This window comes from Rhinopithecus bieti, unplaced genomic scaffold (assembly GCF_001698545.2).
Source record: "Rhinopithecus bieti isolate Rb0 unplaced genomic scaffold, ASM169854v2 scaffold_10347, whole genome shotgun sequence".
NCBI classification, from domain to species: domain Eukaryota; kingdom Metazoa; phylum Chordata; class Mammalia; order Primates; family Cercopithecidae; genus Rhinopithecus; species Rhinopithecus bieti.
The window spans coordinates 2,592,940-2,615,766 of record NW_016806836.1 but is presented as its reverse complement, the minus strand read 5'-3'; the positions used below and the strand labels follow the sequence as shown (position 1 = coordinate 2,615,766).

General features: G+C 50.1%; 1 protein-coding gene across 2 annotated transcripts; it reads right to left on the bottom strand.

Annotated features, from left to right (window-relative positions):
• Positions 1–273: 273 nt before the first annotated feature.
• SDC4 (syndecan 4) lies at positions 274–22,788 on the bottom strand. Of its 2 annotated transcripts, none has more exons than XM_017877972.1 (5): positions 22,684–22,788; positions 9,852–9,999; positions 7,364–7,410; positions 5,371–5,569; positions 274–2,404 (listed from the first exon to the last, which is right to left on the bottom strand). In XM_017877972.1, exons 1-5 carry the CDS (start codon positions 22,741–22,743, stop codon positions 2,253–2,255), a joined length of 606 nt encoding a protein of 201 aa, XP_017733461.1. In that variant the 5' UTR covers positions 22,744–22,788; the 3' UTR covers positions 274–2,252. The 2 variants fall into 2 exon arrangements, with proteins under 2 accessions (XP_017733461.1, XP_017733462.1); XM_017877973.1 differs by having other exon boundaries at positions 9,861–9,999.
• Positions 22,789–22,827: the final 39 nt, after the last annotated feature.

Genomic DNA, 22,827 nt, shown 5'->3' with positions numbered 1-22,827 from the left:
TGCTGTTTAAACACAGTGCCACCTAAACAAAACCTTGAAGTAGGGGTGATATGCTGCATAGGCCATCAGAGTGCATGTTCTGAAGTCTTCCCTCCTCTGTAGGCCCCTTCCTGCCTTCTTACATCTCTGCTCCCACCCTCTGCCCACCCCCCGGCATGTCTGGCACCCCATGGGGATTTGGTCAGGGGAGTTTCTTCATGCTCCACTGAGATCAAGGGGATACACAGCCCAAAAAGGATGACTTGTTATGACTAAAATGACAGAGGCAGGCAGTTTAGAAAGTACCAGGTTTTATTATCTTTTTATCAAAAAAAATCAGTAACAGACAACAGTGTGAGAGGTGCCTATAGAGGAGGTGCTCACTCCAACACAGCCCGAGGAGAAGGGCACTGGGGGCAGAAGAGGACCCAGCCAGCTGGGACCCTGGGTTGCAGTGGTGACGGGAGCTAATGGCCACTGGTGCAGCAAGGGAGGGTGGTCCCCCTCACCCCAGCCACTGGGGTCAGGAGGAGACATGACCTGCCCGGGCTAAGCCACCAGGCCTCCCCTCTCGGGAGAGGGAGGATCCCAGACAACAGGCCCCAGCTGGGGCCTCATCAGCCCTCCCCCATTCCCCCTACCCCTACCCAGGGAGACAAGGGTCGTCCCAGCACAGCTGAGGCTGTGACTCGTTAAGCCAGTTCAGTTCTCTAGAACAGTGCTGTCCAATAGATGGACATGCTCTCTGCTGTCAATACAGTAGCCATGAGCCACATATAGTGACGCCTCTAGAAACGTGGTTAGTGCAACTGAGGAAGGAATTTTTAATCTTATGTGATTTTAATTGGCTTAACTTTAAACAGCTGCATGTGGTTACTGTATTGGCTAGCACAGCCCTAGAACCTGAAGAAAGCAAACCAAAGAACACCAGCTGGGTCCCAAACAGAAGGCAGAAAGGGTAGAACCGTTCACCTCAACTATTCCAGCCCCATCAGAAGGCACCAGGAACAGGGCAAGAGAAAAAGGCAAAAACCCACCCAGCCACATGAAAATTCACTCACTCAACCATCCAGCCACATCAAACTGGAAATACCACACTCTTTCCTGAAAAAAATAGATTTATCTATTTTTCTAGAACCAAGGAAGAATAATAATATATTATAAGAACATACACACAAATATCCCACCATCCCCTTCATTATATTTTGGGATCTGTTAAAACAAAACAAAACAAAACAAAAAAAACTATGTTTCAGTACAAGCTATTTTATAAGAGGAAGCAGCTTCGGAAAGGGCCAAGGCCATGAGGAGCGGGGTTTAAAGTATAAAAAAAAAAACTGGGGAAGGGGTTTAATGAAAGAGAACAAAGAGAGAAGAGGGGAAGGGAGGCCCTATCTAAAGCTATAAATAGTAAAAAAAAAAATTAATAAAATCATCTCTCCGGCTCTTCTCTCATTTTCAAGAAACAAACAAAACAAAACCATTAAATAGAAACATAGCAGGTGCCGTGGAAATGTGCAAGAGAATGAAGACACCTCGGCACCTCCACACTCTTGCCCAGGCAGAGAGATACACTCTGCACAAAGGAATGAACAGTAAAAAAAAAAAAACGAACAAACACTAAAAATAGATTTACAAATATTCTATAAATCCATCTCAGCATAAACTCTCAGCTCTTTTCCCCATCTCCCCCGCAAATAAAAAAGTTTGATATCCAAAAGTCACTTGAAAGAGCCTAGAATGGCCCAAGGTATATACCACAGAGACTCCCGTAGTGTGATCACGAGGACCCATTTACAGAAACATCTCAAGGCACGGGTGGTTCCAGTTCCTTCCCCCAGTTCCTGGCAGAGAGACCGGCTGTGAAAGAAAGGAGGAAGGCCACCGCGGGAGGACCTCCAGCCAGGACTCCACACAACACCCGTTAGCCCCCTGGCTTCAGAGGGGCTCTGGATGAGGCATGGTCAGTATGGGCTTGAGGCCAGACCTAGATTCTTAACTGGAAGTTTGAGAAGTGATCCAATCCCAGGCTTGCCTTCAGAAAGGCGAAGTTGAACCCATTTTTCTGCCAGGGAAACTGAGGCCCAAAGATCAAAAAGAACCTGGCAGAACAGTAGAAGACAATGTCTCTTCTGAACACTTCAAAGGTAATCAGAGCTGGAGATACTGACAAGTCAGTATTAGGTTGACCTCACCCTACCCTAATGTCCACCCTTCAAAATCCCCTGGCTTCCCTCCCTGCTAAAGTCCAAGCCAGTGCCCACAAGCAAGCTTCATGCGTAGAACTCATTGGTGGGGGCTTTCTTGTAGATGGGTTTCTTGCCCAGGTCATAGCTGCCTTCATCCTTCTTCTTCATACGGTACATGAGGAGGAGGATCAGGAAGACGGCAAAGAGGATGCCTACGACGCCACCCACAATCAGAGCTGGAGAGGAGGAGAGAGAAGAGGTGCCGGTGAGAGCTCCTCATCAGGACCTAGGGACCCTCTTTCCCCCACCATCAGTTCTCTTCCAACCAGACGTCCTCACCGTCACCACTGCCTGTGCCAGGCAAGCTGACGCCTTATTGAAGTTGACCTCATGACCTCAGTTATAAGAAGGGGCTTGTTGGCATTTTAAGTCACCGAAGACCACAGGGCTAGTGGCAAGGCCACTACTTTTTTGTTTTGTTTTGTTTTGTTTTTGAGATGAAGTCTCACTCTGTTGCCCAAGCTGGAGTGCAGTCGCGTGAATTCGGCTCACTGCAACCTCTACCCCCCGGGTTCAAGCAATTCTCCTGCCTCAGACTCCCGAGTAGCTGGGACTACAGGCACGTGTCACCATGCCTGGCTAATTTTTGTATTTTTAGTAGAGATAGGGTTTCACTATGTTGGCCAGGCTGGTCTTGAACTCCTTGACCTCGCCCACCTCGGCCTCCCAAAGTGCTGGGATTACAGGCGTGAGCCACCGCACTCAGCCAAGGCTACTACTTTAACCCACATCTGCCTGAATCTAAAGCCCAGGCTCTTTCCAAACACCAAGCAGACTGCCCTGCAACAGCCTAGCACTAACTAAGCTAGGAACAGGAGAAAATGGTAGGCTATGGATATCCCTATAGACATATTTATCCTACAGTCCTTAGCACAGGGCACTCTCTAGCTTTCCCTGTGTGCATATTTACCTATATAGCCTACCCTTCATGGACAGGTATATGCATTCAAAGTGCACACGTGCAGAACATACTAATTCCAAGCTCTTATGTTACGATTACATGCAGAACTCAGTAGCTAAGGCCTGGTTTTCACTCCTACCTCTCCTACTTCCTGGCTATGTGATTTGGGGCAAGTTTCCTTCATCTCCCTACTGCAAAATGGGAATAGCCATACCTTTCTCATACATTTGTCCTAAGGATTAAATAAATTAATCCACTCAAAGTGCTTAGAACAGTGCCTAGTGCACAGCATTTTCTCAAGATTCATTAACTGAAAAGGTTTGAGGTTTGTATCTGTGTCCCGGACCCCAAGAATCAGGTGTGCACAACAGGAAGTACTTAATAAATGACACGTTCAGGCTCTGAGAGGAGAACCTGCCTAGTGTCAGGCAAACATGGGTGTCTAATGGTGAGTGGGTCTGGCCTGTCCACTCTGCCAGGTGGCCTGAATGACTCTTTCTTGTTTGCTAGGGGCAGGGATGCCTCACAGAATCCCTTCTGTGGCAGATTGAGTCCCCTAATTCGGTCTTACTCGGGCTAAGAAGATTAATTTTCCATCCCTGCACACACTACAAATCTATGTACACAATGGGGACAGAGTGGCACGGAGGAGTCAAGCGAGGTTCTTTCTTAGGTAAAATCCTATGAAAAAGCAACAATAAAGTACCCCCAGGAGGTGCCAGAGAAGGCACATGGAATATCACGCATCAACCCCATTCTTGTCTCTATCTTTCCCTCTGACGGCCCCAGTTGCTCCATGAGGCCCTAAGTCTGCACTGGGATGACACACAGGGTCAAGTTTCAAGCACAGGCTTGGAAGCTGACTGTGGTCCTCGGTCCAAATGCCAGGTCTACCACTTCCCGATTTTGTGACTTCGGATAAGTTCTTTAGACTCAGTTTTGTGTTGTAGGGACTCAATGAGGGGCACAGGAATCACACAGCATACAGCAAGCATTTAATAAAGCTCCTGGGTTCTGATTAAAGCTTCTGGAATGGGGGATTCCACCATACCAGCTAACAATGTAACTTTTCAAATAAGGCTCTTAGGCTTGTGTAATTCTCAAATGGAAGATCAAATAGATAACCTGGCTTCAGTTCTTTTCTTACTATGTGGCCCAAAGCCTGGGCCTCAGTCTCCCCATGTGTAAGAAGCAGGTGCTTGTATTAACCAGTGGTTTTCAAATTTTTCTTTGGGAGCAATAGCACCTTTAGTTAATTAAAGCAAAACCTTATGCAAATCCAAAGCCTTATGCAAATCTTTTTACTTCTGAAAGAAAAGCAAAAAGAACTTTGGCTCCGATACCAGGAAGCCAGGGTCAGGGCTGAGGTGGGCCCAGTCACCTGGGGCTGTGCTCCCAGGAACCCTCTTTACAAGAGGCAGGTGAGACCTTTTATCTGTCCTGGATGAAGCCAGGCTCTGTCCCTATAGCTTAAGCCTTCTCGGAGCTGCTGGCCCTGCTGATTCCCAGGAGACAGGAGTTACCCAGCATGGGCCCAGGGTGCCCACTTGCCGGGCCAGTTCATCCAGACAGGCCCTCAGCCATGACCTTGAGGAGTTCCCTCCATCCCTCTTGTCAACACCCTGGGACAAAACATTCCTCACGATGCACATTCCAGTAAAGAACTCTCAACTGAGGCCAAATCAGAACAATCCTTTACAGTGTGCAAAGTTCTTTCATATTTTATTTTTCATGGACTCATTATATCAACCCCAGGAGGTATCACTGTACCCATTTTACAGATAAGGAAACTGAGGCTGATCAAGTTCGAAAGCTTCTCAGCCAAGGTCACAAGGCTGCCAAGTGATACAGTAGCAGGAGGGGAAGCTAACCCAATTCGAAGGAGCCTCCAGACTTATAAGGGAAATTAACTTTTAATGATTAACTCCCAGATGCCAAACCTATACAGTGAAAGTCCTTTGAAAAATAAATGAGAAGGACTTAAGGCAAGAGAATGACTCAATGCCTATTTTCCAGAAGCCTTTGATAGGCACTTTTTCCTTTCCCTCCACCAGGCTGCACAGTCAGAGCCACCCTATAAGGGAAGTGTAGTCTTTCAATGTTCTAGGAGAACCTGAATGGGCAAAAGGAAGGGGCGCCAAGGAGCCTCATGGGCTGGAAGCATCCCTGCCTGCAGGTGCTCTCCCCCCACTGAGCCCCTTTCCACCTTCAAGGCATCTTATAAGCAGCATGGGGCCTTACCTGCCAGGACCTCCGTTCTCTCAAAGATATTGCTGCCCTGCACAGTGCTGGACATGGACACCTTGTTAGACACATCCTCACTTGTTTCAATGGGTGAGATCCTCTTGGGAATAACCTCATTCTCCTCCAGTTTCTTGGTTTCAGTGGGGACTTGGCTCCCAGACCCTGCCTTCTCAGGGATATGGTTATCTAGAGGCACCTGGATGGGCAGAAAGGAGAAGAGACACTCAGCATATTTTGGAAGACTCAGGGCAAAGGGGACAGGGACATTCAGCCAGGCAGAGAATCTGGTTCTGCCATATTCAGCTGAACCATACGGTCCTGGAGCAGGAATTGGCAACAACCTCTCCACAATTATGCTGCCAAAATGCTTATCCCCAACTTTTCTAGTATATCTGTCCCAAATGAAAAATGAATGTGACCAAGGGAACAGGGAAGCAGGTGCTCTCCTGCACTGCTGGCCACTGGTTATGCTAGACCAACCACCCTGGAAGCAGTTTGGCAAAACCTTAGACATCATTTGCGCTTTAAGGTAGCAGTTTTGCCCTGGAAACTCTATCGTAAGGAGTTCTTCAGAGACTGCGTGTTAAAGATGCTTGCTGCAGCTCCTCTGCCTGTGAAGTAGCCATTCTTTTATTCCTTTACTTTCTTAATAAACTTATTATCGCTCTGCAAAAATAAAAACGATGTTTGCTGCAGTGTTATCATTTTAAAATGTTAAGAAATTATAAACCATTTTTCCATCAATAAAAGGAATCAGGTAAACTAGTATGCAGCCTATAAAAATGACAAGAGCATTAAATTATGCAGGCAAATACTCATGAACAGTCTAAGTGAAAAACATAGTTCACAGAATTATATATATACTTTTTTTTTTTTTGAAATGGCTCTGCCCACTGCAACCTCTGCCTCCCAGGTTCAAGCGATTCTCCTACCTCAGCCTCCCAATCAAGTAGCCGGGACTATAGGTGCCCGCCACCAGGCCTGGCTAATTTTTTGTGTTTTTAGTAGAGATAGGGTTTCACCATGTTGGCCAGGCTGGTCTTGAACTCCTGACCTCAGGTGATCTGCCTGCCTTGGCCTCCCAAAGTGCTGGGATTACAGGCATTAGCCACTGTGCCTGGCCTGTATATATACTTTTATATCAATGCTAGGAAATCGCTATAAATGTAGAGAAAAGGAGTTGGTGTTGACGGTGACTATCCCTGCAGGGAGGATGGCCTACCAGCAACCTACAAAATGAGGCTGGGGCCAGATTTTTTTGTTTGTTTAACACAGTCTGGCTCTGTCACCCAGGCTAGAGTGCATTGGCACAATCTTGGCTCACTGCAACCTCTGCCTCCTGGACTTAAGCCATTCTCCCACCTCAGCCTCTCAAGTAGCTGGGACTACAGGCACAATGCCACCACACCTGGCTAATTTTTGTATTTTTTGTAGAGACAGGTTTCATCATGTTGCCCAGGCTGGTCTCAAACTCCTGACCTCAAGCCTCCCAAAGTGCTGGGATTGCAGACCTAAGCCACCACGCCCAGCCCAGGGCCAGATTTTTAAAAAGCCTTCCCGCATAGTGGGGTAAGACCCCTCGGCCAGGCGTGGTGGCTCAAGCCTGTAATCCCAGCACTTTGGGAGGCCGAGACGGGCGGATCACGAGGTCAGGAGATCAAGACCATCTTGACTAACACGTTGAAACCCCGTCTCTACTAAAAAAAAAAATACAAAAAACTAGCCGGGGACGTGGCGGGCGCCTGTAGTCCCAGCTACTCGGGAGGCTGAGGCAGGAGAATGGCGTAAGCCCGGGAGGCGGAGCTTGCAGTGAGCTGAGATCTGGCCACTGCACTCCAGCCTGGGCGACAGAGCCAGACTCCGTCCAAAAAAAAAAAAAAAAAAAAAGCCCCTCACTTATTCTGCCTATGGGGGCTGTATTTTCTGCCTCTCCTAATAGGTCTGCTATAGAGGAGAAAAGTGGAAGAGGCAGAAGCATGTAGCTACTTACCAATGGATGGATAACTTCAGGGCTGATTGTGGAGTCTTCCAAGTCATCTGTAAGGTCAGAATAGCTGTGTGAGTGTGAGGCCCATTACCCCAAGAAAATGACCCCTTCAGCCAGGGTTGGTGGTAGCTCCACCGTACAACCAGCCTCCAAATGCTCAATGTCCAACAAGCAAGCTTCCCCACCCCTACCTCAGTCATCTCATCTGTAAAATGGGGCTCCTCAGACCCACCCCCGGCTCTTTCACAGGAATGTGTGAGCTGGCTGCTGGGCAGAGGCTCATTTGCTTTAAACCCTTGCTCTGCAAAGTGTGGATCCAAAAACCAATAGCAACACCTTAGAGTTGGTTAGAAATGTAAACTTTCAAGGCCAGGCAGGGTGGCTCACACCTGTAATCCCAGCATTTTGGGAGGCCAAGGCGGGCAGATCACTTGAGTTCAGGAGTTCGAGACCAGCCTGGCCAGCATAGTGAAACCCTGTCTCTGATAAAAATACAAAAATTATCCAGGCGTGATGGCAGGCACCTGTAATCCCAGCTACTTGGGAGGCTGAGGCAGGAGAATCGCTTGAACCTGGTTGGCAGAGGTTGCAGTGAGCCAAGATCGTGCCACTGCACTCCAGCCTGGGCAACAGAACAAGACTTCGTCTCAAAAAAAAAAAAAAAAAAAAAAAAGTAGAATTTCAGGGCTGACTGAATCAACATCTACTTTTTTTTTTTCTTTTGAGACAGTCTCTGTTGCCTGGGCTGGAGTGCAGTGGTGCCATCTCGGCTCACTGCAACCTCCACCTCCTAGGTTCAAGGGATTCTCCTGCCTCAGCCCCTGAAGTAGCTGAAACTACAGGGGTGCGCCACGATGCCCAGCTGATTTTTGTATTTTTAGTAGAGACGGGGTTTCACCATGTTGGTTGGCCAGGATGGTCTCGATCTCTTGACCTCATGATCCGCCCGCCTTGGCCTCCCAAAGCGCTTTGATTACAGGTGTAAGCCACCATGCCCGGCCAAAATCTACATTTTAACAAGATCCCCAGGGAATTAACTATTGAGAAAGAAAACTCTAACTGCAATATTAAAGCATTTACTGGATGACTATGTGAGATGATGGATATATTAACTAACTCCACTGTAGTAACTTTTTTACTATCTATATGTATCCCGTAACATCATGTTGTATGCCTTAAATGCACATAATAAAATTTATGTTTTTATTTTTATTTTTTTTCAAGATGGAGTCTTGCTCTGTCACCAGGCTGGAGTGCAAGCGGCACGATTTCAGCTCACTGCAACCTCTGCCTCCCAGGTTCAAGCAATTCTCCTGTCTCAGCCTCCCAAGTAGCTAGCATTACAGGCACCCGACACCACACCTGGATAATTTTTGTAATTTTAGTAGAAACGGGGTTTCACCATGTTGGCCAGGCTGGTCTCAAACTCCTAACCTCGTGGATCTGCCTGCCTTGGCCTCCCAAAATGCTGGGATTACAGGCATGAGCCACCACGCCTGACCATAAAATTTATATTTTTAAAAAACCAAACACACACGTACTGAGTGCTTGGTGGGTGCCAAAAGCTTTAAGTCAGTTCAGTCCCCACAACACTGATGTACTATCTTTATTATTCCCATTTTACAGATTAGAAAACTGAGGCTCAGTTCACACAGGGTGGAGGCTTGAACTCAGGACCATGTGACTCCAGAGCTAAAACTTGCAATTATTAACACCTCTCTGCACATAGGAGGGACATTTATTAGCTGTCTGGTCTGGCCTGGAGGCCTTGGGCCCTTCACCCATCCCACCCCCACTGAAGCAGGGACTTGTTCTTGGTTTCCCAACTGCATCTCTGCCCACTCATGCCCCCTCCCGCCCCATCCCCACTTCTAAGCTGCTACTTTTCCTTTTTTTTTTTTTCTTTTTTTTTTGAGACAAAGGTCTCACTCTGTCACCCAGGCTGGAGTGCAGTAGCATGATCTTGGCTCACTGCAGTCCCAACCTCCTAGGGTCAAGGGATCCTCCCACCTCAGCCTCCCAAGTAACTGGGACTCCTACAGGTGCATGCCACCATGTCTGGCCAATTTTTGTGTTTTTGTAGAGACAAGTTCTCACCATGTGGCACAGGCTGGAACTTTTGCTTTCAGAGAAAGGAAAACACTCTATGGGTCCTCTTTCCCCACCCCAACCCTGTCCTGCCACCCATCCTACCCTCACCCCACCCCCACCATGCCCTGCAGCAAAGAGAAGAGCCCATGAGGACAGGTTCAGGCTGGAGCTCAGAAAACCCAGAGCTACCAATGACTTCAAAGCAGCACACAGCTTGTCCCCAGGGGCTCTCAGGGATGGAAAAGTTTAATCCGTTACTTTTGTCTCCCCTTTTTTTGAGAAGGAGGAAGGGCATTCTAGGAAAAGTCCCACAAAAATCCAAGTCTCAAGGCATGGGCATCCTCCGGGTTGCTTAGGCCACCACTCCCACCAGCTTTGTGCCTACACCTGCCCACCACACCTTCTGTACCCAGATCTCCAGAGCCAGACAGCTCAAAGTCATCAGATTCCTGCCCGGGTCCCACTACATCCTCATCATCTGGTAGGGCTCCGGAGAAGTATTGGCCTTCTAGGAGGTCCTGTGGGTCGATTACCTCAGTCTCTCGGATCTAAGATAAAGAAAGGAGACACATCAGCCAACATCCCCAGTGCTCCATGACAGCCGATGCCCGAAAGCTAGTGAAGTGGGCATTCAAAAACTAAAAAGAGACCAGGCCAGGGCCTGGAGACCTGCGTCCTGGATCCCACTCTACCTCTAACTCGCCGTGTGTCCTTAGGCAAGTCTCTTTCCCATTCTGGGCAAATAAAAATAGTACATGAGGCAGGGCACTGTGGCTCACACCTGTAATCCCAACACTTTGGGAGGCTGAGGCAGGCAGATCACCTGAGGTCAGGAGTTCAAGACCAGCCTGGCCAACACAGTGAAACCCCATCTCTACTACAAATACAAAAATTAGCTGGGCGTGGTGGCTTGCGCCTGTAGACCCAGCTACTTGGGAGGCTGAGACAGGAGAATTGCTTGAACCCGGGAGGCGGAGGTTGCAGTGAGCCAGGATCACGCCGCTGCACTCTAGCCTGAGCTAGAGTGAGACCCCCGTCTCAAAAAAAAATAAAAATAGTAAATGAGGTAATAATCAAAGTATTAATATGGCTAGGTATCATTTACCAAGCACTTGCTGTGTGCCGGGCCCTGTTTTAGTAACTCTGGAGGCATGTTATTCACTTATTTTTATAGCCGAGAGAGTCATTTTCTTTTGGTGACACAGCTGGCGGATGGAAGAGCAAGGATTGCACACACAGGGCTGCCTGACTTCAGAGCCAGGAGTCTCCATGCACAGGGCCCTGGGATGCTACACTCCAGGGCTCTGTGATGCAGTGGCAGCTGATTCACACAGGGCAGGGAGTGGGCTGCTGGTTCTGGTCTTGCCCAGTCCAGGACACTTTTCCCAGCTGAGTCAGTCTGGGCCGGGACAGACAGGGCTGCCTCACGCACACCCTAAGACAGCCTCAGGTCAGGGCACTGCCCAGACCTGATGACTCAGGAGTGTACTCTTGGATTCAGTCTTGCCTTCCAAACATCTCCCACAGATCTGCTCTGCTGCCAGCACCATGCAGACACCAAGAGGCACAATCCTCACCTTCACAGACCATCCACTCCAGTACCCATAAACGTCACTCAGCCACTACCCCATGGAGACACAGGTGATCATGACAGAGTCTCAGGTCCACTCCTACCAAACAGCTTGCCAAAGGAAAGTGTCAAAGGTCCCGGGCAGCCCTACAGTACATCAGGTACCCTGCTCCCATCCTGTAGCTCCACAGAGTGGGAACAAAGCACCCTCAAGAGCACAGGAAACATTTGGATGCCCATCACCCTTCCTCCAGCTTCTGGGCTCAGGCTTCTGTTTGCCCAGAGAACAGTTGCTCTGAGCAAAGTTCATTATTCTATTAATTAATTCCAACATTAAAGTGCCTAGTATTTGCCAGGAGAGTTGGGGTTTTCATTAAGTTCAATACACCATGCCCCTCCCGCTGCAAGACATTGCCATCTCCAGACCCCATAACTGCAGGAGCTGGGAGTCTGCTTAGAATCACAGAATTCCAGGACCCAAGGAGCTCCTGTCCTCCCGTTTCACACAACTTGAATCTGAGCCTGGAACAGGGCAAGGACTTGCCCAAGGTCACACAGAGCGTTCACTACATAACTCAGGATAGAACGAGGTCAGGTCTCTGTTTCGGGCACCCCAGGCTTGTCCTTCACACAGCTGAGACTGCCATTGACAAAGAAGGGGGTGTGAGAAGGAACATCTGTCCCTAAGATAAGGCTACTGTCATTGCAGGAGAGGCCCAGGAAAGCTGCTTTGGAGCCACTCCTGTACTCTCCCCCCTGGGCTTCCGGGGAGAGGCAGGTGGAGCCTGACCCTCATGCCCCTCTTCCACCCCCACAGAGGGAGGATGCTGGATTCCCGGAAGGGAGCGGGGTCAGGCTGCAAGAAAGGCAGTGGCCAGGAATCACTCTCTCCCCGGGGAGAGGGGAGAATCTCTGCTGAACGCTTGGCACCCATCGGGGTGGAAAGCCAGAGAGGTTAAGTCCTGGTCAGAGATGACTTCATGACTCGGGAATCAGGAGTTGCTGGGCTGCTGGTGCTGGAATTCAAGCCCCCGCACATAGCCTGTGCCTGTGGCTTTGGTTTGGCAGAGCAGGAGGAAGGCTCCCCATGGCTGCCCAAGTGCCTATACCCAAGGGCAGGGTCCCTGGGCTCCTACTTCCATCTCCGGCGGCAAATCCCCCAAGAACCCAAGTGACAGGCCTTAAACAAGCACACAGCCTCTCTAGGTCCTTTGAATAGTCCCTTTTTGCAGAGATGGAAACAAGGGCTCAGAAAAGTAAAGTCACTTGTCCAAGGCCACACGAGCAGGAAGTAATCACACTGGACCAGAACCCAGGCATCACTCACCTGGATCTTTAACCACAAACACATAAACACATGCATGAACACATATGCACACATGAACACAGCCTGCCCCAGGCTCCAAGGGAGCCCTGTGAAGTAGGGGCAGGGAGGGTCAAATCCAGCCGGGAGAAAGAAAGAATGGTACACTTTGGCCACTTGTTGACCAGGTCAAAGTCCTCAATAGGGGCTGTAGTTCCATCAGGAGATTTGTCTCAGGCTGAGAGACTTTTTCCCACTCCTCATTGCCCCTGGGAGCCACGGAATGTTGTTTATGCATCCAGCCTTTCTTCAGTATGTGAAAGTGCTAAGAGATATTTCAAAACAACCCATGGGATTAGCATGCCCATTGGCTGTTAGGAATTACCTCCGTTTTACATTAAAGAAATGAAGGCTATGAGCGAAAGTGGGTTGTGAAGTTCTTGCAGCCAAGTCAGCAGCAAAACCAAGGCTGAAACCAAGATTTATTTCCAGTTCAGCCCTCTTTGTGGGCACCTGTTCATCCTTAACCCTTCATTTTTATATTCAGTTTCCAAAAAAGAAACTAGTCTAGTCTAAAGTCACCCCGGGGCTCCGTGGCACGGCCAGGATTCGATCCTATTCCAAAGTTCTGGAAAAATGGAGTCTTCAAAGGCTGCATTTAGATGAGCCCAGGATTTCCCTCCTACAGCAAGTCAAGGGGCTGGGAAGAAACTTCTTCCAGCTCCCAGTGGTGATGGGAGGACAGAGGGAATTAAATCTCTCCTTCAGCTCTGGAAGTCCCCTCTCTGCCCTGTTTTGGTCCCTTCTCCACCCATGACCTCTGACAAGAAGGAAGGAATCTCCCAAGTGGGTAAGAGCCATTTAGGACTAGGCCAGCAAGACAGGACCAAGCCCTGTGGGATTGTGGGCAATGGCTCTTTTTTCTGTAAAGGTTGGGAAGTCACCAGCGGCCCTCCTCTCCTCCGCCCTCTTTTCAGATAAAGCCCATTCAGTCTGGGGTGGCTTTGAAGAACCAGGCCACCCAGCAGCCAGATCCAGCCCTGACCAGAGATGGACCCCGCCCTGCTCCTGGCTAAGAATGTGGTCTCTTCTCCTCAGCTCACCCCACCTTTGCCCAGGCATGTGTGTTCATGTGTGTACATGCAAAGCCACCCTCTGGGCCCTCAAGTCTCCTTGTATTTTTGTCCCTTTCATGAGCACACAACAGAAATTACCAACTAAATAAGACAGTGGTGGCTAGGCACAGTGGCTTAATCCCAACATTTTGGGAGGCCAAGGTGGGAGGATCACTTGAGCCCAGGAGTTTGAGATCTGCCTGGGCAACATGGTGAAACCCCATCTCTACAAAAATTAGCCAAGTGTGGTTGTGCATGCCTGTGGTCCCAGCTATTCAGGAGGCTGAGGTGGGAGGATCACTTGAGCCCAGGAGGTCGAGGCTGCAGTGAGCCATGATTGCGCCACTGCACTCCAGCCTGGGTAACAGAGGAAGACCCTGTCTCCAAAAAATAAAAAATAGGGCAGTGGGCCTGGGTCCCACAGACCCTGCCGGCCCTGTGGCTGGTGGGGATCTGGGATTAGCGCCTAGGGGTTTAGAGATCCTAGATTCTTCCCCAGACTGTTGGGGAGAAAGAAGGGAGGGCAAGTGCTCTTTTGTTCTATAGAAACTAACACCTGCCAACAGAAGGTATCTGATTTTATAACCTGGCAAACAGACAAGACGACAAGGGACTTTGCCAAGGTCATCCAAGCAGCTGGCAGCAGAGATGGACTTAGAACCCAGGTCTCCTGGTTCCCAGACTGGAATTACCTTCTCTCCCCTTCAAGGGTCTTGGCTGCCCCTAAGGGTCTCAGCAAATCCACAGGCAGCAGCTGTCATTACAGTTATACTCCCCATCTAGTCTTTTGGCTATAGGCATGAAGCTATGAAAAGATCCTATCCCAACCCTATCCCCAAATCCTATGGCTTCTGTCACTCCAGGAAAAGCATGAGTGACTAAAAGGAGTATCCACTACATGCCAAGCACCATGCTGGGTACTTCGTTTATACGAGTTCATTTAATTGGCAAAACAGCTTTGCAAGGTGCTCTACCCATTTTGCAGACGAGAAAACTAAGGTTCAGCTGAGTCACTTATCCAATGTCATGCAACTAGAAAGCAATAGAGCTGGGATTCAAATCCAGATCTTTCTCAAGACCACATCCTAACCACAACTAGGCTTCTCACTGCCACCCACTCTTCACTTCTCTCCAGCCTAACCCGCCAGTCTACAACACACTGCCTGGGCCAGGGCTCCAGGGCACCCCTGCTCCTGCCCCGGAGTAAACAAAGATGAAAGTGATATTGCTTAAACAAAGGAACAGAAACTTGGCTGGGGCACCAGGGAGGAGTTCAGGGTCTGGGCTTGGATAACTGTGAACTAATGAGAGCCTCCCCGCACCTGGCTCCTCCCCAGGGGAGGTAGGGTTGGGGACACACCTGACCCTTCTATCAGGAGGCAAGACCAGAAGGGTAATAATTGGGTAAGCCAAATTTAGTGGGGAGAGGGGATGGCAAGTACCTGGGGCTCCAACACCCAGACCCACCAGAATGATTTCTGGCAGGCGACCCCCAGCAGCGTACACTTGCAGTAACTGTTCTTCCCCACCCCACCCACTTCTTTAAGGGCCAGACATTCCCCAGAATGGCTAAAACCTGGGGCCTACAACTGTGACTCTACCACCCGGAGTGGTTGTGCATCAAGGCAGATTCACAAGTGTGAGTTCTGCCACTTCCTAACTATATGAGCTTGGGAGTTTATTTCAGCTCTGAAATCCTTGGTTTCTTCTTTTGTGACTAGGGCTGGCAGCACCTTGCGGGTGATGAGGAGTAAGTGGAATGCATTTGTGTGTGCAAGGGACCCAGCACGTGGCCTGGTACACAGCAGGTGATCAATGAATAGTGGCTGTGATTAACCCCCACCTGCCTTCCTCCTGGCCAGTGGGATTAGTGTGCTCAAAGGATCAGAGGCCTGGGAAAACTTGCAGAGGCAGTTCTATTGCTGGAAGGAAGCTAGCCTGGGGACAGGGAGATGCTGCTTTGCAAACTGTAAAGGAATATAACCTATAATGGGTTATCATTTTGCTTTTGAGCCCAGAGACTTTTCAACCAATCAGGTCCCTTCAGACTGTGGAAAAAAAGATTCAGAGATAGAGACCTGCCCAAGGTCACACAGCTTTGACCACCTGTCCTAAGCAGATACAGGTAAAGACTATTTTTATTTTCCCCGAAGGTGCAAACGACAGTGATCAGAAACACCTGAAATTCTACTTGGGGACCTGGGTCCCCAGGAACAAAAAAAAAGTATTTAGAAGGTAAAAAGAAACTACACACCAATCCATGGTCTGGTGGTCTGGTGCCTGCCTGAATGGTTAAACCAGGTCTGGGGTGGGGGTGGAGTGAGGGTTCAAATGTCGCCTTCAAGGTCGGGTTACTCTGAACACAATCACTCAGGAGAGAGCCAGGCCTGGCACTGCCAGCAACCAGCTTTTCACCAAGCCCCAAGGCAGTCCATTCCCACAGCAAGAACTCCAGGATCCTAGGGTGCCAGCTAGAAATGGGGGAAGGGTTCAGGAGCCTCTGGACGTCTCCCTGCCAGGAGCTGATCCAGCACCTTTGTTATCAACTCCCTGGATGATCGTGGACAATTCCCTTCTCTGAGCCTCAGTTTCCCAATCTGTAAAAGGTCTCAGAGACAAGCCTCCCTCTGTCCCAGCCCGGTAACCAAGCTGGGCATTGCTCCGATTACTGGTGGAGACAGCCAGGAGGGGCCTGGCTCCCTCAGGGCCTCGGAGACAGAGGTGCATTGAAGCTGGAGCTTGTAATCTAGGCAGCAGATCCGAAATCCCTGCTGGATCTGAGGGCTAGGGAGGCTCTTGGGATGTAAACAAACCTCCTGTGTTCTCAGAGCAGAGAGCCCACGCTGTAGCCTTGTCTCAGTTGATTAGATCAGCCCTGGGTCTGGCTTCCTGCCTCTTCCCAGCCTTCCTCACCACCCCTCAGAGAAGCCATCCTCCAGACCAGGTCAGTCTGTCCCACAGACGGCTCTGGCAGGGCTTCCCCAAGGCAAGGAGTATCCCCACTCTGGATAGCCGGGCCAGCCATGTGCCACAGCTGCCCCCACGCCCAGAGGCTGGAGTGACACCGCCAGTCCCCGCAGGCCAGCCACTGACTGCTGGGCTTCACCAAGTCACTGTTTCCACACATACCAGCCTCTCCCTGCCTCCCCTTTCCATTACCCCAGGTGTCACCTGACCAGCAGCCTCTTCTACTGTGCCAGAGAAAACTGGAGCAGCCGAGCTCCCTGGCCTGGAGGACGGGGGAGGGGTGAGATGCAGCCTGAAGGGGTGGGAGCTGCTGAATAGGGAGGTCTGGGCTGATGGTGGGGGTTGGGGGAAACTGGAGGCATGAACAAGGCTGGGAAGTGGGGGAGGGAGGAAGGATGACTGTAGAAAGGTCAAAGCCAGAAAGAACTGCTGAGATCAGAATGACCTTTTGGGTAGTACTGAAGCCCCCTGAAAAGGACAAAAAGGTCTAAACCCCAATAACCATAATTCTTAGTTTACATTTTCAACACATGCACAGACACCACCTCCCCAAAGCTAAACTCTGGCCAGGTTAAGTACCCTTGTCTAGGTGCTAATAAAGCCAGAACTTTACAAGTTTGCCAAACACCGATTATGACCTTTGAGTGCCACAGGTGTTTTATAGAGGACACTGGGGTTCACATCAACAAAGTGACGTACTAACTGTGTGTGTCCCTGGGTGAGCAGCAGAGCTAGGACAGGGACTGGAGTTTTCTGTACCGTTTTTCAGTCACCCAGCCTTCAGCAGACAGGACCAGAGAGGCCCCAGTGAGGTTCGAGAATGCGCCTAAAGGTCACCACTGAGTTAATGACAAACCAGCCCAAGAAGTCAGGCTTGTTTTTCTAAGGTTAAATGAGACCCCAACTGTTGACATATGTGTTCTCTCTCCTCCCTCTCTAGGGCACCATGCAGTGAAAATATACGAGAAACTGGCTTTTCAGAACACTATACCTTTTCTGTCTACCAACACCTCACCCCTCAAAGTGCTATTTGCAATTACTCAGCCTCCTTAAGAGTAGAAACTGCCCTTCCAGCACAGGAGGGTGACCCCAAGTCCTGGGCAGTGTCCAGAATGGTCCGTTACCCTTGGCAAACCCCCTGCCCCCTCTCCCTCCAGGCTGCAAACTGTTCAGCACGAGGCTCCAGCAAATCCCAGCAGGAGAGGTGGGGCTGCCCAGAACTGGTTCTTGTTTAAACATAAACCCATTCAATAATTAGCAAACAGCCCACTTCTAAGATAAACAAATAGGAGATTCGGACTCCAACAGCCCCACCCTAGACTTCTCCCTTCCCACCTCCCAGTGTGGGGGTAGATAAGGGGGATAAGGGGGATGGGAGAAAGCTTTCCAGGAGGAGATAGGACCCCCTGGCATGAAGGTGGCCTGGGCAAGGAAGGGAACTGTCACTAAGTAACACCTCCTCCCTACCAGGCATGGTACTAGGTGTCTTTATTTACAGGTCTGTCGTCTCCTCTAAGCTTCGCCACACTGGTATCATGATCTTCTTCTTTTTTTTTTTTTTTTTTTTTTTTTTTTTTTTGTTTGTTTGTTTGTTTGTTTTGAGACGGAGTCTCGCTCTGTCGCCCAGGCTGGAGTGCAGTGGCCGGATCTCAGCTCACTGCAAGCTCCGCCTCCCGGGTTTGCGCCATTCTTCTGCCTCAGCCTCCCGAGCAGCTGGGACTGCAGGCGCCTGCCACCTTGCCCGGCTAGATTTTTGTATTTTTTTAGTAGAGATGGGGTTTCACCGTGTTAGCCAGGATGGTCTCGATCTCCTGACCTCGTGATCTGCTCTTACTAGTTACATGAACTCAGTCCTGCTACTCAACCTCTGAGCCCCAGCCTCCTGATCTTCTTAACAGACCGGGAGGCTGGGGCTCAGAGGTTGAGTAGCAGGACTGAGTTCATGTAACCAGTAAGAGGTGGACTTAGCATGTCTGGAGTTAGGTCTGCCTAACACCAAGCCAATGTTTCAATGCCCTCTGGCCAGCCCCAGGAAGCAAAGAGGGGTCATCACAAATATCAGAAAATCCTGGGGTCAAATCAAACCTGAACGGTACCAGCTTTTGCTCTGTGAAAAAATGCAGGCCAGTTGCAGCCTCAGTTTTGCCTTAAAGGGGAAAACAGTACTACCTACTCTGCAGAGGTCTAAAGCCCAATTTTGAGGACTGGCTGCACAATGTACAATGTCAAAGTCCACACGCAGGCAATGTACAATGTCAAAGCCCACACATGAAAGTGCCGGCCCTAGTACAAACATTTCCTGTATGTCCCCTCAAGGCCCTGGACACTGAAACAATGACTCCCAAAGGACGAGGTAAAACTCTGAGCGCATTCCAACACCCCCACCACAGGGCTGTCCTATTAGCCAAGAGTTTGAAAGGAAATGGGTGACTCAGGCAGGCTACGCTAGCATGCAGTGACTCACAGCACTCGGTGCAGCCCCTTACCCCAATTTTAAGCGATCATTTGGAAATCACACCTGCCTGTCCAGTCCGGGAGGTTGAAGGACAGCTAGGAGCCAACTTCTCCCAACAGGCAGCTGGGGCTGGGAGCCCAGCCTGGCTTCCCCAGCTCCTCATTCAGGCAAGCTCAGCACTCAAAGTCCTTGGAAAAGCCCTCTGTTTCTAGGAGCTGGGGATGGCAGGAGCCGAATGTCCCCTCACCCCCACTTCTCTTCTGAGACTGGGATTTGTTTAGACTTTACCAAGGAGACCAGGAAAGGGCCCCTCCCCTCATCAATGGGCTCTCCGGGCAGGAAGGACCTTAGAAGGCAATGGTCCAGCCTCCTTATTTTAGAGTTGGGGACACTGAGACCCAGAGATAGGGCATGTTTGCTCAAGGTCACCCAGCAATGCAGACGTAGGACCTAAGGTATCTACCTTCAAACCCAGCAAATTTCCTCATCTGGAATATTCTGAGGACACTCAAACCAGACACCTTGCCCTATCAGTCGGACCTGATTCTGACCTTAGCAAGCCACTGCATTCCTCTGAGCATCCATTTCCTGTAAAAATAGAGAAAATAGTACCTTGCAGTACGGGGAGATATTCATACTATCAATAAATAACATTAATGAACCATTTAGAATACAGTTACATGCATGAATTTATTCATTCATACAAGCATTTCCTGAGTACTAACTAGGGGACAGGTATTTCACAAAAACAAATAGAGCAGAGTTCCTGCCCTGGGTGTATGGGGTGGAGGGGGAGAGGATTCAGAATTTGGTGGAGTATGTTCATTCCCTCTTAATTCCTTTAAGAGAGAGACCTCTTTTGAATAGTAGGTACTTAAGTTATTAATCAAATTCAGAGATGGAAAGGACTCGAGGCCACCCTGTTCAAATCTTTCATTTTAAGATGGGGGATGTCAGCCCAGCAGGGAAACAGGCCTTCCCCCAACCTCATGGAACCCTCCAAATCATGGCCCAAATATTTTCCTGGGTGTTTGATAACTCCCTGGGCTCGAGAAGTCCCAAGAGCTCTCACTGTTCACTCAAGGGTCCTAGAAGTCCCTAGGCTTCCGCCCCACCCCCGCTCAAGAAGAGGACGCTGTAGAAGACCAGAAATGTCCTTAAACTATCAAGTACACTTGATAGGTGGGGGACACTTCCCCAGAACTGCCTGGGCCTGGGGCCAAGTCAGTAGGCTGCCCCTGGGTAGAAACACCTTTGGGTGGAGGGGACTCCCTAAACAAGGCTGCCTTTAATTGGCCTGAGAGGGAGTGGCAGGAAGGCAGATCAGGGAATGCTCCCAGCTGGACAGGAAGAACTGGTTTAGTATAGCAAGCCCAGCCAAACAGAGAGGACAGCTGGGTACTGAGCCTGGGTTCCCTTCCAAAACATGGGGGTGGTAAGGGGAAGAATGATGGAACAGTGGGGGGAACACCACTCACAATGGGAGGACTACTAGTCAGAGATCCTGGGGTCCTGGATGCTCTCTGCTAACTCAAAGTAGTGCCATTTTACCTCTCACATTTGGAAAGTGAGCATAATAGAATCCCCATGTGATAGGTCTTTTTTGTGAGGATAAAATGCACCAGATCTGTCATATAAAAAGTACTCTATCAATCCTAGCTGCTATTAGCAAAGTCCTTCTCCCTGGGCCTCACTGTTCTCTACCTGCAAAAAGAAAAGGACACGCTGGATCATCTCTTCAGTCCAAGCCAACTGTGACTAGGTCTGATTTTTCCAACCACAACCTAGAAGAGGGAGGGGATAGGCCAAAGGGGAAGCCCTGTGCCCCAGTTACAGGCAGGAGGTCTGTGACATTAGCCAGGAAGGAGAGAGCTGAGGTCAGGATGAGACTTGACACCTTTCTCAGGAAGCAGCTGCCCAGGGCTGATGTCTCCTCCAGCTGATGGGTCATCCAGGCAGGACTGACACAGTCCCCTTCCCCCAAACCACATCCTTCAGAATGCCCCCAGGACACAGCTGTCTGCTCAGCACCCTGAAGCACCTGCAGGCTTACAGCCCCTGGGAGGAAACTGGCATGTGATTGGGCACATGGTGACCTCAGCAACCTCCTGGGTCCTTTCCTCTTTTTCCCTGTACTGCCCAGGAGGTATCCCTTGGGATGCTTCCCCAGTTGCTTGACCCCAACACACCCTTCAGGGCCTAGTTTAGAGCACTGCGCCAGAGGCAGAAGGCTTGGGTCCTCAGCTACTAACCTTTCAGGCAAGGTAGCCCTTGGTTTAGGTTAAGTCATCACCTTACTGGCCTTGTTTCCTTCCCACCTCAGAATTCCTTTGTCTTCCAGCCTAAAATCTCAACCGATTCTAAACCCGTCTTGAGTTACCAAGTATGGGACGCTTGGAGTGGCACAAAGCATAGAAGCTAAAGCAGAAACTTGAAAGCCTGGCTGCCTAAATTTCAATCTGACTCACCATTTATTGTTTATTAACTGTGTGACCCTGGGCAAGTTACTTAACCTCTCTAGCCTCAGGACCAGTTTAAGAACAATACACAGTAGGATTGTTGTTGGAATTAAGCTCCTTGATATACCCATTAGAAAGTTATTAGAACAATGTCTGGCCCCCCCCCACAAAGGTGCTAAATGTTTGCAATCATCATGGCATGCCTGGAATTGTGCTGAAGTATTGCCTAGGGTCTCATTCATTCCTCAAGAAGAGCCTGCAGGCAGAATCAACCTTCCCCTAAGTAAATTCAGAGGAATGGGAGCCCCAAGGCTTTCAAAGAAATTAACATTAATGGTTAAACTGCAAGGACTCACTCTCTCTGAAAACTGGAGCTAAAGGGCACAAAAGGGGCACAAAGCACAGGCACCAGGGGACAGATTGCCTTCACCAGTAATTCCCATGCCCCCAGTTTCCCAGATGAGATTGACTCCCTCCTCCTCAGCTGGCTGTGGGGATGGATAGAGCTTCTGCTGGCCCAGGGACAGTTATGACAGAGACCAGTGGACAGTGAGAAGGTTTCTCTGGGCTGATCGAGGCCTTCTCTTACCCAACCCTCTTCACCTCACTCAAGGTGGATGCTTCAATTTTCTTATCTGCAATTGAGAAAAAATGAACACACTTCTTGCAGAAAGCAGAAGCTCAGCTCCTTGCTAAATGTTGAGTCTAAACCATTCCTCTCCTCTGTCCTCGAAAAGAGCAGAGTCCCCAACTTTCTAGAAACCCTAAAGCAGTAGCAGTCCCCTCTTGCCGCATTCCCTCAGATCCGTAGTGCAGTATTGGGAAGAGATTGAGAAGGGCAGGACTTTGCCCTAAGTCACAAGTCAATGACAGAGCTGGGGCCACAACTGAGGTCAGGGCTCAGTTCTCCCTGGTGTGTGAAAGAGGGCCTCGCACAACCCTAAACCCCTCCCCCTTCCGAGTACACGCAGCCCCCGGATCCCCAGGCCATCTCGGATCCTAAAGCTGTCCGCTCTGGGCGCCTAGAAAGTGAGGAGGGGATTCAGCGCTCCAAGCCTGCCCCAGGGTCACCAGGGAAGGGACGAGGGTGTGGGAGTTGAAGAGTTGACACCAGCTTAGTCACTAACGAGCTCACAGGGCCAGGGGAGGCGGGAAGAGCAACAGGCGAGGGGCGCACGGCGGGTGAAGCCATCCCGGAGCATGAAGCCATCCCGGAGCAAAGTTTCCAACAAAGTTTCCCGGGCCACGGTGTCCAGTTGGGGGTGGCGTATCCCCTGATCTGCCCCCCCATCCCACGCTCCGAGGAACAAAGGAGGCACCGGCCTGAGGTCCCCCCGCGCCCCCGGGACCTCCAAGCACCCACCGACTCGGCGACTCCGCCTACGAAGAGCAGCAGCAGCGCGAACAGACGGGCGGGGGCCATGGCACCGCGGAGTGGAGAGGGCGTGCAGGCTGCAGCAAGTGGCCCCAGGCGGGCGCGCCACCCATCTTATAGGCTGCCTACCGG

Excerpts from the sequence above, each read along its gene's own strand:
- SDC4 (XM_017877972.1), bottom strand. The coding sequence starts at position 22,743 with ATGGCCCCCGCCCGTCTGTTCGCGCTGCTGCTGCTCTTCGTAGGCGGA. Across the intron at positions 5,570-7,363 it reads CTGAAGTTATCCATCCATTG|GTGCCTCTAGATAACCATAT; the intron begins GTAAGTAGCTAC and ends CTGCCCATCCAG. Across the intron at positions 2,405-5,370 it reads GAGAACGGAGGTCCTGGCAG|CTCTGATTGTGGGTGGCGTC; the intron begins GTAAGGCCCCAT and ends CCTCCTCTCCAG.